At 35.3% G+C, this 18,908-nt stretch overlaps 1 protein-coding gene across 2 annotated transcripts in view; it reads right to left on the reverse strand.

Moving 5' to 3' along the window:
• The window catches only part of ccbe1 (collagen and calcium binding EGF domains 1), a 38,849-nt gene extending 21,945 nt beyond the window's left edge, over positions 1 to 16,904 (reverse strand). For both annotated transcript variants that reach the window (XM_055052723.1, XM_055052721.1), the window contains exons 1-2: positions 16,480 to 16,904; positions 16,256 to 16,336 (exon numbers count right to left, since the gene is read on the reverse strand). In XM_055052723.1, coding sequence (XP_054908698.1) covers positions 16,256 to 16,336; positions 16,480 to 16,583 — 185 coding nt within the window. In that variant the 5' untranslated portion in view covers positions 16,584 to 16,904. The remainder of the gene's footprint in view (positions 1 to 16,255; positions 16,337 to 16,479) is intronic.
• Between the last annotated feature and the right edge of the window lie 2,004 nt (positions 16,905 to 18,908).

Below are 18,908 nucleotides of genomic sequence, written 5' to 3' on the forward strand. Positions count from 1 at the left end.
AGTAAATAAGTACAGACAAATCTAAAATGAAACACACACAGGGCTTATTTAATCAAAACAAATAAAACAAAACACATATGAAGTTAGCAAAACTTTAAACCCAAGAAAAACTCCCATAAAAAACAAGAACTTGATGAAAAAAAATAAAACGTTCAATGCTTAACTTCCCAGAAGAATTAAATTCCTTACAACTATATGTGAAACAAATGCAGTTAAAGTACATCCAAATCCACATATTCGAGAGTCAATGACAGCCTGTAAAACCTTTTGGTTTGAATGCTTGTTCTGGGAATTCACAGCACCAAATCTGATAGATCAAGTCAAAAGCTTCACTTGCATGCCAAAAGAGTGTCAACATTGCGTCACTTATTGGTTGTCAAGATAAACAGGAGATAACGTTGAGCAACACATCTGTGATTCCAGAGTTAAACATATCAACATCACATTTGCAGAGACACAGCTGCCAGTGAAGAATCCAAAGAAACAATCTTCCTGACAAAAAAGACTCAGCACAGTGAAGACGTCGTCTGAATGCCTGAATACCTTTGCGTGTCCCAAAACTCCAGACTCAAAACCTTGGAAAGGTCACCTGCTCAGCTAAAAATACATCACTGAGAAATGGATAAAGGACATTACTATATGATGTTTTTGGTATTAGCAGACCTTTGGAAAAATTGCTAAAGTTTCTGCTAAAACAGAGAGTTGAAATTGTCTTTCAAGTGTCTTAAATGATGTTACACTAATGATCACAGACATATGTCTTGGCATGGGATATGATGAAACTTGATTCCAAAGAAAGTAATGTTTTTATATCTGTTTAGTGAAGCTAACCTATTCTAACTGCAACCTCCTGTAGAGATGAAAGTCAGCCCAGTTGTTCAACAACTTCCACAAAAATACATCCTCCAACAGTGATTCTCAACATGGGGTCACAGTGCACACAATTTTCACTGAATGGAAGCTGAGAAAATTAGATTTGTGCACGCAAAACATTAACAGACTTACTGAGTAAAGTCTCAAAAGACATCTGTGAAGATTTAAGTCAATACAATTGTGCTGACAGATCCAGCATTAAAACATATGTGTGTTTCTAAGAATTTTAAAATAGAAACTGTATAGAAAGAAGAAAAACGAAGCTTTCTCAACCTTTTGGACATGCCACAATGTCTAAGAAAACCACTTTGTTGCAGTAGAAATGCTTGATAATTAGGCCAAAAATAGAAGCAGGTCCTGAATTGAACATTTGATCTAAGTTGAAATAGATTGTTGAGCCTATCTGTTGTTGAATCGGATGCCTCTTGTCTTCCTCTTGACCATATATCACTTATTGTCTGAGGAGTTAAAATATTGTTGTCTCACACCTAAAGTCAGGTCAGATTGTTGGAAACCAATATCAGGTGATCAGGCACTGTGATACCTGACCACCCGACCCTGCCATAAAATTAAATCAACATCTTTACAAAGCCTGTCAGCAGAACATGGTGATATTCTGGTAGACCAATGTGCTGAATTTATACATGAGAAAACAGTGGACCAACAACAGCAGATAACCATCACTGACTGTAAAAACTTCACACTGGACTTCAAGCAATATGGATTGGGTGCCTCTCTAATCTTCATCAATATAATTGGATCTTGATTTACAAATGAAATGTAAGCTTTACTTTCATCTACAAAGAAAACTTTGGACTGAGAAACAGTGCAGTCCTTTTTCTCCTTTCTACAGGTAAAACTATTCTGATTCATCGAGCTTGAGTGGCTTATCACAAGGAATGTGTCAATTGTAGTTCTTGTAGTCCGCATCTCTCAAATGGGCTTTGCCCCACAAATCTTCGTGCTCATTTTCTTTCCACAATAAACCTCCAGTGAATCCACTTTCACACAGTACATAACCATTTGTGGCTTATCTTCTAAATGGAAAGTATCAGTCATGTTAAGGTAGAAGTTTCCTTTCATTTCAGAATTAGAAACATCTTTTACAAATATTTAAAGAAGTTTTATTCAGATTTTAAAAACTTTAATGTCAATAAACATCACTTTGTTTTACAGACTTAAAATCAAGTGATGTGAATGAAGGGGGTATAAACTACAAAGATCATTTGGAAATAAGTGGTGGGCTAAACTGAAACCTCTTCCAAAGAAAACAAACTATTTAATCTTCCTTTTACTTGATGAAGGCCAACATGTTCTTGTCACATAAAAACCTTGCTTCTCCTTTGATAATGAACTGCTTTTATGACACTGTTCTTATTTCTCTCTAAGAACAGCGTGCACTCAGAGAAATTAGCACTTTTCCATTTGATCAATCATTACTGTAACTGGTTAATGACTGTTTGAACCACCCACAAAAGACTTTTCACTAACCATGACAGACACACAGACCTGATAAAACAACACATGTAAAAACAGAAATTATGTTTTAAAGTAGTTTAATTTTCCTACTCAGTTTATTGTTACTAATTTAAAACCTATTTTTCTTCTGCCCTTTTGCTTTAATTTCCTCTCTCCAGACAAAATGGTAACATAAGGACTCGGTGAGTGCAAACCATAGCAAGAAATGTGCTGAGTGTGAAACAATACATTTTTTTTTTTTGCTGGGGTTTCCCTGAAACCACACAGTTGTGGTTACTCATCCAATAAATGTAAATGTCAACATTTTGAGAAGTTCCCTCTTTTTTTTGTGACTAAGGGTTAAAGATTCTAATTTTCACTTTTAAGTGTAAGCAATATGGTTTACAGCAAAGTAGCAAACAACATAGGCTGACAAGCTGCACAGTATATATAATTAACACATAAAAAGGCTTAAATAAATAGTAACAGGCACAGAGGTGACATGCCTGAGATAGATTAGTGGCGAAAGCTCTGAATGAAAAAGCTAAGAAGGAAGATGAAGGTTTTTATCCACACTTACTTTATTTAGATAGTTTTAAATCCCATTTATGTCACACCTTCACAGAGAGAAAGAGGGAGAGTAGCAAGTAATAAAACTAGTGCTGTAACTTGTTTTTGCAAAGTTTACCTCAAGATTTGAGCAATCATTCTGATAAAAATTAAAAGGGCAGAGTATGATTAACCCATATGAAGAACCCAGCTCAAGAGATGCAGCACAATCTTGACACAGTTGTTGTCGGCACAGATTCCTGTGCACTCTAAAGATAATGAATGAACTACTGCTTGGTGTTGTCTGCTAAGATCATTAACATACAAAGTGAGAACATTTTTTATAGTTTCCAAACATGCAGTATGAGCTACATGTTTAGAAAACTTAAATTAGTAATCCCCGACTTCCTGTTTCCCATGGACATACAGTGCTTAAAAAAAAAAAAATTGCTTCCTTACAGATTTTCTCTCTTTTTGTTTTTTGTCATGATGAAATGTTTCATATTTGAAACAAATTTTAATATCAGACACAACTTGAGTAGATGCAGGATGGACCTTTTTAATGATTATTTCATTAATGGGAAAAATCCTGTTCATGCCTCCATGTCCCTATGGAAAAGGTAATTGCCCTCATTGTAAAATGATTTATTAATCATGATTAATCACATCTTTTAAATGTTAAGTTTAATGTCACTACTCACACCAGCTCTGATTACGGCCTGACTAGACAATCAGTAAATGCCTAATCATCTAATAACATGAAGCAGGCTAAAAGCTGTTTTTGAGCAAAAGACAATAAAGTCCTTGACATATATTAGTCTAGAAAAAGGTTAAAAATGCATTTAAGACTTTAAGACTCAATAAATAAAGAGAACACAGAATAATTTTGAACTTTCCCAGCCATCTAACATTACGTCAGCAAGAAAGAGACAAGCACAGCCTCCGTGGGAGATTTTTAAGGCCCAAACACTCCTGCCCAAAGAGGACTCACAGACCTAAATGGAAGTTTTCCAGGCACATTTTAACGATCCCCAAAACTTTCCAAAATATGTTGTGTGAACTGATTTAAAAAAAAAAAAAAAAAGTTACTTTTAAAATGTGTGCATCATGTTTTATCTGACATTCAACTAGCAGCATTTTAGGCATCATACAATTATCAAACATGGTGGCAAGAGTGAATATCATTTTGCTTATTAAGTGGAAAACTTAATAAGCTGAACTTTTTTCAGCAGTGATTACAAACAGACCTATGTTTTCAAGCTTTTTTCTCCTGACTGATGATTTTCAGCTTACAGTCAGGGAAATATGGGCAAAATTTAAACTATGTTTAAAACTTGTTTAAAGATTAACTTCGAAATATACTTCTATTCTGATGAACGAGTCTCTTTTTTCACATAACTTTTATTTTATCAGAATAAAAATCTATTTCGATTAAAAGCTTTATTCAAATTTTAATATGCACTCGCTGGAGTGCATATTCAAATTTACTGTATACGAAAAAGAAGCATGAATAAGCTCTCTACCATTATTGCATCCATTTAGTGACACAAATGAGAATAAATATTCTGTATTGGAAATAATTCAGCCATTTTAATGTCTGAATAATATTGTAATTCAGGTGAGTAAATGTATCTATGATGTCTCAGAAGGATCAACAGAACACCCATTTGATTGCTCAGAGTCCAACTTTTGACATGAGTAAGTGTTTATTTGTTTGTAACTCTTGTTTATAGTGATCTGATCACAGACAAAGAATTTAAACACCAGATGTTGATCAAGATGCCAATGTTAAGGTTTGGTTGTTTTTGTACTCCTTATTTAAACACTGCTTATATTCAGGCACAAGTCCTGAATTTCAAGCGTACTTGGATTATGTAACAAGTAAACAATTTGCATTTAAAATGATTTAAATGATTTTTAAAGATTTGGAAAATAAAAATGATCAAAATTCTGACTAATAAACTTAAGGACTGTCAAAAAAAGAGATATGCACTGTCTATTGGGAAAAAAGAGACTTATGAGTTATTGAAAACAATGCAAGCAAAAATGGTGGTAAATGATAAAAAAAAGTTTGGAGCAGGATTTCTCCCCTCCAATGAATAAACATACTCAAACTACAAGGCTGAATGTTTCTAAAATGTTTGTTACAAGTATATGCTTTGGTAAAAAGCAATGATTTGATCAGGAGGACATTGTGTATTTTTTATTTAAAAGTACAGACCTCGCTTTGGAGTCAAAAATGGCTCTACCCTCCCAGCCTGAATCAATAGAAGCAGGTCAAGACTCCGACTCTGATGCTATTTCACAGTTGGTGTTCCCATTTCAAACAAATCAAATATGACTGTAATCTCTTCTACTGATGTATTAAACACCATAAACCTTTCCATATTAAATCTATCTTTCTCTCACTGCTGTGTAAAAAAAAAAAAAGTTGCACTTATTACAGGCACGCGCAGGTTGTTTTTGATGTTTCTGAAACTGATTCTTCAGGAAATTATTCAGAGGAACACTGTTTGTCAAAGTAAACCACCATGAACACTTCCATACCATACTAATGCAAACCACGTTTCATAACAGTAAAAGGCCAAATATCACTGTTATATGTTAACTACAGGAGGGACCATGAAAAGCACTTGATTTTTACAAGAAAACAGCTGCATTTAGAAGGGACTGTAAGTAATTGAAATTCCTTGCAATTATTCACGCATGTAATATCCTAATGTCAGAGAATAATAAAACCCTGACCTTAACTCAGGCAAAGAAGACCTTTAATGCTTTAGATGCTGAACTTTGCCCTGTCGTGACATGCTGAATAGTCAATGTGTCCTTGGTGTAGTTTTGGTAAGCTGGATACGCATGGTAAGGGTCATTACTGTTTCCATTATTTGTCCATTTCAGGATAATGTTTCAAACTGTGGTTATCACAGTTGGAGGAAGTCTTAGACATGGCTCATAATATGTTCCATTTGTGATTTCTTGGTGATACGTGTGCATCCACAAAAAACAGACAAAGAATATAATTTTCGGACAAGCTTCAGAGACTATTTGAAAGATCATTAGTTTGCTACTTCCTGGAACATCCCGTACTTTGGCGCTCTGAACACAGTCAAGCACTTTGAAGGATCAAACACGAAGAGAACACTTCTCCCCTAAAGCAGCAGTCCCCATTATCCGGGCTGCGGTCCTCGACAGATACCATCCTGCAACTTTTAGAAGCATCCTTACTGCAACAGAACAGGATCAGCTCTCAACAGACCTGGCAACAAGCCATCAATTTGATTCAGGTGTGTTGGAGCAGGGATGCATCTGAAAGTTGCAGGATGGTATCTCTCGGCGACTGGACTTGAGCTCCCCTTTTCTAGAGGGAATTTTAGTGGTCATCTAACATCAGGACCTTCCATAGAACAGTATTATTTTTCCTGCCACATTCACTTTTTTCACCATTTTTAGAGCTAATAGAACCTGCCAGACCCAATGAATTGCAAAAGTATTCCTGAGATGTTCATTGTCTTTCCATGTCATTCTTATGAATCATTATGTGTACAAACCAATAAGGATGTGCCAGACAGTTTTTTTTTATTACTGTGGTGCTATTTTATTGTTTAAAATCCCTGGACACCAATGGTGAGTTTTGTAAAGGCCCCCATTGTTTATTTTTGTTTCCTTTCTCATCTTGCATCCATTTAGTGACACAAATGAGAATAAATATTTTGTATTGGAAATAATTCAGCCATTTTAATGTCTGAATAATATTGTAATTCAGGTGAGTAAATGTATCTATGATGTCTCAGAAGGATCAACAGAACACCCATTTGATTGCTCAGAGTCCAACTTTTGACATGAGTAAGTGTTTATTTGCTTGTAACTCTTGTTTATAGTGATCTGATCACAGACAAAGAATTTAAACACCAGATGTTGATCAAGATGCCAATGTTAAGGTTTGGTTGTTTTTATACTCCTTATTTAAACACTGCTTATATTCAGGCACATATCTGAGATAAATGTTAAAATTGGTTTTATGATTTAAAACATTTATGAAGAAGAAAACCATACAAGAAGTCTGTAAACTTACATTTGCAAGTTTACAGACTTCTCCTCTGTACATTAGCACAGAAGTACATTAAATACAGGCCATACAACACAGATTTGACCTTTAATTGTGGAACTAACTATTAAATGAGGAAAAAAAAGGTTTTGCCTTTATGCTTTTCATATGTTCCAAACTCATGTGGTGAATGAGGTAACTAAAATATGGGGCATGTTAGCCCACTTGAGATTTATGGTTTCCATGTTATTTTAGTGCTGAAGTGAAATGTTATACAGTGCCCAGGAGCTCCACACAAACATTTGTCAACAGTGATTAACTTAAGTTATAATTAAAATAAAGTAATGCTTCTTAATGTGTGGCTTACATTACAAAGGAAAACACTCACACCTTCCTTAATGCAGAACAGAAAAAGCATAGAGTAGGAAGATGCCAGAGTAAATTAAGCAGATCTGCAAAATGCTATTCTACTACTAAAGTATTACAAAGACTTGACAGGTGGACTAACACACCGATGGTGCTGGTAATGGGGAACATTTTCAAAATGAACTGTAAGGGAGTCAAGAATAATGTAATTCAGCAGTAAATGAGCATAGTTCTCAAGGGAGGGAGAAACATCTGCACTGTTAAGAACCACCAAACATGAGCTGCCGCTTCAAAAATCTGTTATTAACATTGAATGCTCCATCTGTTTACAATTTGTAAATGACTGATATATAGAGATGTGTGTTCATTGGTGCAAGTAAAACATATCCGTTAGCTATAAATGCTGTCCTTTAGGGCTGATAAATTAGATGCTTTAAATTTTCTCTAATGGGAATTTAAATTAAGTCTTCAAAAATCCAAGCTAGAAATGAAAACGAAAAGGATTCGGCTGTTGTGAGTTTGACGAACAAATGCTACACAAATATAATTCTGTGCCAATTGTAACTATAGTTCAATGTGTTTCTAATAATATGCTTAATAGGAGATTTAAAAAAAAAGGCTAAAAGCAACAAAGAAATAGTCTTGGATATACAGAGTAAGAGCTCAGAGGCAGAAAAACCGCAGTCTGTAGACTACTTATCACTGCATCACCTAACCACTGCAAAACCACAGCATGACCAAAACGTGACCACACAACAGTTCTCGATGGAAAGAAACAGATGGTTTTAGGAGAGTCAGCCAAAAGAAACAAGAGTGGGTTTTTCAGAAACCAAAATACCTAAAAAAATGTTGAGCAGTAATTTAAAGTAAGGATAAGTGCCCGTGACTTTAAAGGTTTAAGCTGAATGTGAAACAGGGCATGGAAGGTCTTAAAATGATCAGCCAGATCTTACAAATCATTTTGTGCAAGTTGTATGACCTTTAAGTGGTTTCCAAGCATATATCATGGTCAGAACAGTGGAAACAGATATTCAGCAGGAAAAAGCAGAGACACAGCTCCTAATCCATTACATCCGTAATGCCTTCCTACAGAAGTGTCTGCATGTTTAATATTTCAAACAATTCCTACAGATAATTTATAGCTGAAGTCTGAGGTTGAAAAAACTCCTGGCTTTAAAAAAGTTGGGAAGCATTTTAATCTGTATGGAAAAACCTGTTTTACTATCAGAGCGTTTCTGAAATGCAAACAGATGAGATAATGCAGCAAGTGAAAAAAAAAAAAAAATGTAATTACGCTTTCTATATTGTGATGCCAAAAAGAGTTTGATAAGAATCGGAACATTTGAGACAAAATTATGTTTCTATAAATGATCACACAAAAGCAAAGCAATAGAAAAAGGTCTCTCATTTGTTATTTGTGGACTGTATAAGAATATGACTTAGTGAAAGGGTTTAAAATTCTGATTTCTGTTAAAAAAAAGTCAATTAGGAGTAATAAAAAAAATTTATATGGCTGAAGAGACAGGGTTTTTGCTTGTTTTTGTGCTGTACAGGAATCACCAGAGAGTGCTCCTTAATACTATTATGTCCTCCACTGGTTTGAACAGAATATTTTACACTTCATGATCTCTAACTTACAGCAGAGGAAGAATGAGTTCCTGGTTCATCTTTAACCCTCCCTGCAGTCCTATATGTTGTCTCGACATTTCCATTGTAGGAACCCTGAATATTAAAGCTCGACAAAAAAGTCTTGCAGAATTCACTGAAAATCATTTGGCTCAACTTCTGCAACAACTTGTACTTAATTTTTGATACCCAAACATGATGTTTATAAATTACAAATAATTTTGCAACAGATTGCCAAATAAACTACTGTACTAAAAATCTAAATATTGTTTCAGATGTAAAAACAGATTAAAGAGGTGTGTTATAATAATAGCCTTTTCTAAGTTAAAATGTAGGTCTAAATCCAAGAACTGTATGTGCAGGTGCAAATATTAACACCTGTACAAAAGTATTTTTAAAAGTGGGACATGCACATAGGTAGACACAGAGATAAATCATCAAAACTTTCAATGAGCAAAAATAACCAGACTCCAAAGTAAGGCATGCTATAGCCTGATTGTAACTGTATGCATAGCAGAAAGCAACAAGCACATTTACAGCAACACCACTGAACTGCTTTAAAATGCATTTTTTAACCTCAAGAAAAAGTCTTCAAATTCTCCTCTTCAAGCAAACGAATGAAGAAACAACAATGCTGTCCATTAAAACTTTCAGTCTAAAACTATTGTAACTACAGAGATCAAAATTAGTCATGTGTGTAGTCCGCCAGCTTTTAATGAACTAATGCCTTCACAGCCATGATAATGTGCTGAGGCAGGCAGACACTACTTCCAACATACACTACTGTGTCAGTTGTTTCAGCAGACAGAGAAGTTATAAATCTTCTCTAATGGATGAGGATAGTGTATGAATCTGTCATACAAAACCACTGTGTTCAACCACAGCTTTCCTTAAACTGTAGACCGTGGCCTCTTTTCACCACAAATATGATCCTGGCTCTATCCTTGACTTTTAAAAAAAGGTCTACTGATGGCAAGGTAACTAAGCCTTTATAAAGCAGGGATTTTTTTTTTTCCCAAAATAAGAATGTTTCTCTAAAAAAAAAACTCATAGTGGACAAAATATTTCTTTTGTTTGTTTCTACATAGACTACAAAAAAAAAAAAAAAAAAAAAAAAAACATTGAAATTATAAAATTTGGACATGTAAAAAAAAAAATCCACTTTGTCAAGTATGTAAATGAATCCTGACAAATATTTAGTTAGACACCTCATAGGAAGTTGTATGTCAACCATGGACTTTATGTAACCCCTCCTCTTCTTGGAAAAAATGGTGTAGCTCTTACGGGAAGAGTAGGAGGGGATTACAAAAAGTTTACTGTTTAGTTTACTCGGATAGACCTGAATTAAAAACACACCCCCATAGATATTTTTGGAGTGTGTTTGAGATCACGGTCCTGTTGAACCCTATTACATCAAACAGCCTGCTAGCAACGTCATTGCTGATAAGGAGCTAGTCAACCTCCTTTTATATTCCATCTACTTGGTGCTGTGCATCTTGACCACTTACAGCAACGACAACATGATGTGGCTAAACATTAAAATAAATCAGCTTTTTGACTGCCTCAATGTTGATGGGGACTCCTGACCAATTCCTGAAAATCCCAGGCAATTCAATATCTTTTGATGGAAACAGTTTTGATATTGGGCACAGATGTTAAGCTAATCTATACTGCTGATTTGTGGAGTTGAAGAAACTCTACTAATTCTAGCAAAGAGTAGTAAAATATTAAGCCAGAATCATGAAAGGAGCTTGCTTGCTATTGGTTGCAAGAGGGAATTGGTAAAGATGCAACTTGCTAAAACACATTTAACAAAATATTATTGGGTATGCATCCACGACAAATGATACAATTTGTCCTGGGAAAAATGTAGAATAACGAGTGGTTATATTATTTATTTTTTTTCATGCCATCAGCTTAACGTCATACGCAGACTTGTTGAATAAACAACAGCGGAGGAGCGCAGAGCAAAGATTACTTGTTAATGCTTTGAATACAACGTGCAGCCGAGTTACATATGCAGGGACATAAAGAAAAACAGGTGCACGAAATATTGGTGGGGACATGTCCACACCACTTCTTTAGGAAGTAACGCCCCTGGTTAAAATACATTTTAAAGACATGGTTAACAAGGTTTGAAACTTTTTCTTGAAGGCTGGACTTTTAAAATAATCTACTTAAATCACAGCAGGTTTTAAATCAGACAGAATGAGATTGCCTGTCACAACAGCTGACCTCCTCTTTTGTGACATTACATCCCTTTAATGTTTAACTGTGTGGGAGCTGTCACTGAGGAGCAAAACCAAATGTTCATGTCAAGTCCTTAAATCCACAGTACAATCTCCACACCAGCAAAGCACTCCAGTTGAAAGCCTTCATATCCTCTTTCTGACCACTGATAGAAAACAGATGTTGACGCTGCTTTTTTCTGACAGGACATTATGCATCATTTCAAAGATGTGGTTTCTCTTTGTGGGGTATTTCTATACATAGTCAGTCACTTATTCCAAACGTAGTTCCTTAAAGTGGTGAACTGTTATTGCATTTTATTAACAGAGATGCCTCTGCAGATATCAAAATTATACCAACTTTCCTTCACCGCACTTTTAAATGCTTTTCTGATAACAACACAGAAATCAAAATCTCAACCGGCTGCTGTAAATCATTAAAGGTACTTAAGATTGGCGTGACTTTTAGTGTTTATCTCTACTAATAAAGATTAATCCTCAAAGACTATTTTATGGTTTATTGAGAAAAAGCTTGGACTAACTTTATACTCTTTTCTCAGGTGTGATGTAATCATATAAAATAATTGCTTTTGAAATGTTTTTAACTCAGTAATATTTACTTTTTAAAAAAATGTGACTCTTTTGTATCTTTTTATAATGTTTCAGGAAGCTTGATTCTGGCAGTGCACATAGCTAATATCTACAAATGCATTGGGATTAAGTATTAATGTGTGATAAATATGACAATAACAATTAATATAAAAGCCTAATTCAAACCACCATCTCTATGAATATTGAAATATTTTCTTACATCCTTTATGACAACATAAAACACTGAAGTTTACAAAATTTACAATACACATTTTTGAATGACGGAAATGTATTAGAAAGCTTATTCATCATTGAGAAGTTTAGTGAGGTTAGATAAGGGTTTGTTTTGTAATGTGATGAGCTGCATAAAGACATGTTTTTTCAACAAAAAAAAGCTCTTTTACATGATGCCAGATATATACCGTGAATGGTCCCACTCTTCCTTTCCATCCAGAACATTTTTATCATCTTCAGACAAGTAGTAGATCAAGAGAGTAATATGCATTCTAACTGGGGCATGCTAAACTCCTTCAGAATTGCCAAAATGTATTTTATAGAGCAATGATCGCTGGAGGAATGATGATGTCAAAAAGAAAAAAAAAACTACATAGTTTTTCATGCAGAAATATATTTGAATTGGTACACTGGAAGGAAGTCCTGCTGAGACAGCTATTCCAATGTGTGGAATAAATTTAAATCTAATGTTAAAAACAGATTTTATGAAACCAAAGGAAACAAAAGAGGGTTCAGGCCTTGTGGCCAAAATGAATTACCTGTTTTAAGTGATAACTCTACTGGAACTTTATGGCACTCTCTCTCTGTTTAAATCAACGACTACATTTCTTTAACAAATTTCTAAACTACAGCAAGTTAACCGAAAAGCAACAATTAGATTAGAAGCAAACATTGACAAAGAACTATTACTGCTGTTCTTTGCATTAAAATGAAATGGAAAGGAACAAGAATGTATGCATTAGCCTTCTATAATGTTTCAATGTGGAACCTGTCCAATAAAATGTTGTCACAGCTTTTTACACCTTAAAGTCAACTTTCCCAAGAGTTGTTGCTATGAGAAAGACACCAAATAAGCATAAGAAAATATGTAGTCACATTTTTAAAAAGTATCAACGTAAGAATTATACATGCCACTCACAACTTTAATGCAATTGTCACAGAAGTACACACAGAAAAGTTTGACTTTGACTGTGTTCTGTTTTGCTTTTCTTCCAAGATGGTTAAAGCTGACAGTGTATACATAATAAATCAAGTCAGTGAAATCACTGTTTCATACATTCTTGTCACAGGAGAAATGTAAATATAAACAAAGATTATTAATGTCCCTCCATCCTGAAGACAGTTAACACACTGGATCTGGCTCTCATCTTGGATTGTCAGAGGCTTGGAAACAGCCTAAAAAGGTGCAATAAAAGTGCAAAGACTTGCTGCTTTTTATCAACAAGTGTTTTCCATATTTCTGAAAAATTGTTATTTAGCTAACTGGATAAATACTAAGGTGAATTTGAAGGCCAGCAAATTTGAAACCTGGATTCAGATCAAGTGTTACTCTGACCACAGTCATCTATCCTATTCAGTAATTCCTTTAATCCTGCTTTTTGTTATGAAAAGGTTCTCTGGACCTAGAATGTTACGGGTTCATGGAGCAGGGATTGCGGTTTTGGAAAAATGCATTATGAGAAAAAAATATATATTGTTAACATAGCAAGCAATTACCAGCAGACCGACGAAGAAAAGAACAGAAACAAAAATCTTTATGCAGATAAGCCACACTCCTGGAAATAATGATCATAACTGATCTCTGGGTAATTTATTGCGAAAACGCAGCAGGCCTCAGCTCAGAAAGCATTGCCAAAGTGGGACAAGCAGCTCACAGCTTATCATCTTAATCAAACCCGTCACTGGTTTTAAGCAAAGTATAATGTTGCAATCACAGGAATTTGTGATTTAAGTAGGTTTGGAACAGAAAACCTACAAGTTTCCTCTTCTTTTTTCTTTTTCTACGTTTCACTTTTCAGCCAAGCACATTTACCTCTGTGATCGTTAGAGTTGTGAATACAGGCACATAGTCTGCAGGCTCAAAATGCTCAACACTGGCACATTAGGCCTTTAAAACAAAGAAACCAAACAAAATGATCTCTATGTGGAATAAGTGAAAGAGTCAAAAAGAGAAGGCCTGAGTTGGCACCAATCTCTGGTGTCTCCTCTGCTTCCTTTCATAACATGATAAATAGCTCCAGAATGAAACCTTAAGCTCTGTACATGGTTGCATAACACATACCACAGTATGTGTCTTTTGTGCTGTCTGTTTAAGACTTCTAAACCAGATTTATCAAAGAAATGAAAATGCAAAGAAAAGAAAATAAATTCAGTTTCTTAACCTGAACTGCTGAGTGATGAAAAACAATGACAAACATCTCTGCCTCAGAAAAAAAAAGGTCTGCAATAAACAATACCTTGCAAAAGTATTCATGCATCAGAGTTCACATTACAACTGTAAACTCTGATGCATTTCTTTTGTGCAATTTTTTGATAGACCACAATAAATGAGCGTATGAAAGCATAGCATTCCTATATGCAGCTTTTCTGGACCAAAGTTACAAAGAAGCATCTTTAGGTGTAAAAATGCACTGGTTTTGGACTGTACTGAGCAGGTTAGCTAAGCTGGATGCTCATGTTTGGTGAGTAGTTGTGAAATACCCAGTAATGCTCTCTAATAAATATCTGAGCCCTTTGCAGAACAGTTGGATTTATACAGAATCAGATGCACACTGTTTACTATTTAGGTGACTTCTGAAGATGATTGGTTGCACTGGATTTCATTCAAGGGAGTCAAGAGCTTGTAACACTGGTTACTTTATTTGGTTAAAAGTGTAAAAACCATGAACCAATTTTTGGCCATTTGGCTTGTTGTATAAACTACACCAACACTGCCATTTATGGTTGTAATGTACCAAAATATAAACATTTCTGGTACTGTATGTGGGCATAACTTTAATCAGAAGTAGGTCTTTGATAGATTTTATGCAATGATATATATTCTCAAGCTAATGAATACCATAAATATATATTTTTTAGCATCTTAGGTTTGCCAGTTTAAATCATGTTGCAGCAAGTCACATTAGCTCTGGTACAGAAACACACAGTATAGAATTTCCACATTGATGTAATCAAATTCAAGGCACGCTTTATAGTTTGTAGAGGCATGTATGAGACTCATTTCACTGATGTTGCAAGGGATTGCTGGGTTAGCCTTCAGCTCACACTTCGCAGGTGACCTGAAATGCACTCTGGGAGACATCATCATGGCTTTTAGTTGAAGCAATTTTTCTTCTTTAAATAAACAGTGTGGGAAACAATTTGCGGCTGCAGCCAATAACCATAAACCAACATCATTACGTCAAGAGTACGTTTAAGATGAGAAGATCAAACAGGATGTCACTTAACCAAGGACAGAGGTTGGTCAAGCAATGCAAAGCAAATCCTTTAAAAGTCAGTTCCTTTCATGAGATACCCAAGAATCTGTTGGATTTTTAGCTTAACAAATCTTTCCTTAAATTGGGACTTCAGAACATCGATTTGTTGTAAATTAAGATCGTTGAGACATGTTTGAAATTTGCTCCCTAACTACGTTTTATGATTGTGTTTCTGAAGCAAAAACACACTTGCCTTTAATATAAATCACAATGAGTCTGTAAATAGCATATCCCGTTCCATTTGAGCCATCAGTCACCCCAAACAAGGTTAAAGCACCCTCAAAAGTTTATAATCAACGCTAATGTTAAGAAGTGGTTTGGAGATGTTACAGTAGAGCTTCTGTAGTTTTGTTTTTGTTAAATGATCCATCTTTCTGGACAGTTTCTTTCCAAACATGAGTAGCAATATGCTTGTTTAATTGTGTTACTTTATACAAAATCCATACTGTTTGTCACATGGGAGTAATTTTAAACCATGAACTTTTCCATGAGGTCAGTGGAGTTCCAAGTATTTCTTACAAACAATAACTTTATAAAATTAGCACTAAGTTTTCATTTTGCCTGGAAGGCTGAGCACAAAGGAGAGATTAGCTACTAACAAATTGATCTGTAGCCTCAGACAGGAGATTAATCCATATTGTTTAGAAAGTCTCCAGTGTCATGGCAGAGGATAATGATAACAAGGCTTCTAGTGGAGGTATCCATCTATTTTCATATGTAAATACAGCTCCAAACAATAAGTAAATCTACAAAGCATGTAGCTTTAATGGACTGTGCTAATAGAATTCTGGAGAAATCTGTTCACCAGAAACAATTAAAAAGCAAACATGCTGTTCTCTAATTGTTTTTCTGTCGACATTGCCCTATATTGTTTTTCGAAGCACATATAAAATTGAGATATGCTATTTCATTTTAAGAACCAAGCTTATTGGTAATTTGATTTATTACAACAGATTTAAGATGAACATCTTGAAACACTGCAGTCTTCCTGTTTCCTACTTTTACTGCACAAACTTAACTTGGTGTACCTGTAACATGTCGTAACTTCTCCGGTCAACTTCACGCAGGGATACTTTGTGGTTGAAATGTTATTCTCAGAGCATTTTTCCCTGGAAAAGAAACATATAGACACACACATATATATATAGACACACACACACACACACACACATATATATATATATATGTAATTATTTTCAACCAAGTAGAATATATTCTCTGTTAGTTTAAAACTGATAATAAAAAAAGTTACCCCTCACTGGCATCCTCTTCCTGGTAAGACCAAAGCAAAGCTCCCGAGAAACACATGCAGGTGACGGTGAGCAGGAGAGGACTCCTGTTGGGCTGCAGCAGCATGACGTCGGTCTGTCGACTGTCCGCTTGGAGCGACTGCCTCCTCTCAGCTTTAACTTCAGCGGGTGAGGGTGAGGAAGGGGGAAGGCAGACCCTCCCATTCACCCAGAGATGGTAAGTCTCTAACAAAGAACCTCAGATGTTACCTAATTCTTTTGATGAAACTTCCACATTAGTATCACATAGAACAATTATGTAAAATAACGAAAAAGTTATATGTCGGACTTGCCAGAAAATGCTTGAAAAAAGTTGTAGACGCGAAGCTGAACCGTGTGGGTGACACGGAAGCAAACAAACATATCTTCAGTATGAGGAGCTGTCAAAGGAAAACATATATGGAGGAAGAGCAGCTCCAGTAGACTCGCGCGTATAAGCACGCGCTTCTGTTATTATATTGCGTCATAATCTTTGCTGCCCTCGCGCGGCTGCGAATGCGCTACTCGGTAATACGTTTCAGTATAGCAACGTAAAACGGTGGTGCACAATGAACAAAATTGCTCAGACAGGTATTTGATGACCTGCAAAAAAAAAAAAAAGCAAAAATAAGATGTATTTAGATCGTAATTCAGTATCTTGCAGATCAATAACAGTTTTCAAATCCGACCTTTCTGGACTGGTTAGATATTTCTCTGCTACCAATCAGGATTCTGGCAGGGACACTTTTTTACATTTTGAATGACCTGCAGTTTGGTTAACTGTTGACACCTTCAAAACCCAAATATTTAACAAGAACTGTCATATGTCTATACTATCATTGGAACGTAAGCAAAATCTACAAAAACTCCAGGAAAAAATAATCAGGTTAATTATTTTTTTATTTTATTTTATTTATATTTTTTACAGTGGACCTTAAACTAATAGTTTGTCATTTTGCATGATGCAAAATGAGCTAAGACCAAATGCCAATGTTCTTAAAAATGAATTAGATAATTTTAGTAGATTCCAATTAAAAATACAATCTTTGAAATGACTATACCCCGACACATGATATGAATTTATTTCCTAAGTAATTTATAAATTTAGTAGAAATAGTCAAAACTGAGTCTTTCTACTGTTTAAAGAAGATACACACTGAATTATATCAATACATTAAATATGGACTCTAAGGACTATGGACTCTAGAGTGCTACACACTACATTCTGTCATTCACACATTCATACGCTGATGGTGACAAGCTACTCTATAGTAGCTACAGCTGCCCTGACCTGTATATTTTCAAAATTGAACAAATAATAAGCTCCAAACTAGATACACACATAAATCTAGAATATTTTATGCACATTAAAACATTTTTAAGCTTCTAACGCTGCTTACACCAAAGGGATGTGCCAGTCCTATTGACTGAATATGTAAATAAGTGATAAAAAATGGTTGCAAATGCAAATCTGACAACAGTTATTTTTTATTTTATTTTATGTAATGCTTCCTAAATGACTGTGCACCCTGGCAGATAGCCACATTTTATGTCAACACAGCACTATGTCAAGGACAGCATAACCAAAACAACTAAATTCAATCAGCTACTCATTAAACGAACAAAACAGAAATTGGAAGACAAAAATTTAATTACAGATTTTTGTAAATGTTTGGAAGTATGAAGCAAATATCCGCTTCCATTATCTGTGCCAGGACACCAGGGATTTACTTCAGCAAAGTCATCGCAAACAAAGCCAAGCGGTGTGTTGAAGGAAAAAAAGCAGACTTCATAATTTAACTGAGCATCTAAGAAAAAAAAATCTACTAAAGTACTGCAGGACAAACACACTATTTTTAGCCTGAATCCCAGTTACTTTGCATGTGTTTCATCTTTTCATGTTGAGACGTAAGTGATTACATGGCCAATTTATGAATTAAAGGCTTGCTCATTAACAGCTGCCTCTTGGATTTGAGGGGAAAAACATGTTCACTCATTCTGACAAATTCTAGCAACATGTTAGGCAGCGTAGAGATCAGCAGTAAACACATTATTTTCAGGCTCTGCCAATCTACCTTTAAACTCACTCATTAACTGGGTCAAGGTACGTCAGACGTGTGGCATTAAACCTCTCACGTTCTGCTGACTTTATTCATGAGTTACCTTGACCTGAGTCTGGCCCCGCCGGGCACCTGTAGTGTTTACCTGTGCTTGCAGAACTAAAGAGTTCTTCAGTTTCTAGAGGACACAGGATGGCATTGCAGCAGAACTACTGAGGAGTCTGTAAAAGATATCCTTATGAAACAAGATAACTGCGGTCTCACTTACATCTACTTTTTTCTTTTTTTTTTCTGGTAGAGCAGTTACACCGGGACATTAGTGACACAGCATTAGTTGGTGTCTATACAAGGAA

Source organism: Poeciliopsis prolifica, unplaced genomic scaffold, assembly GCF_027474105.1.
Source record: "Poeciliopsis prolifica strain line A6 unplaced genomic scaffold, Auburn_PproV2 SCAFFOLD035, whole genome shotgun sequence".
NCBI classification, from domain to species: Eukaryota; Metazoa; Chordata; class Actinopteri; order Cyprinodontiformes; family Poeciliidae; genus Poeciliopsis; species Poeciliopsis prolifica.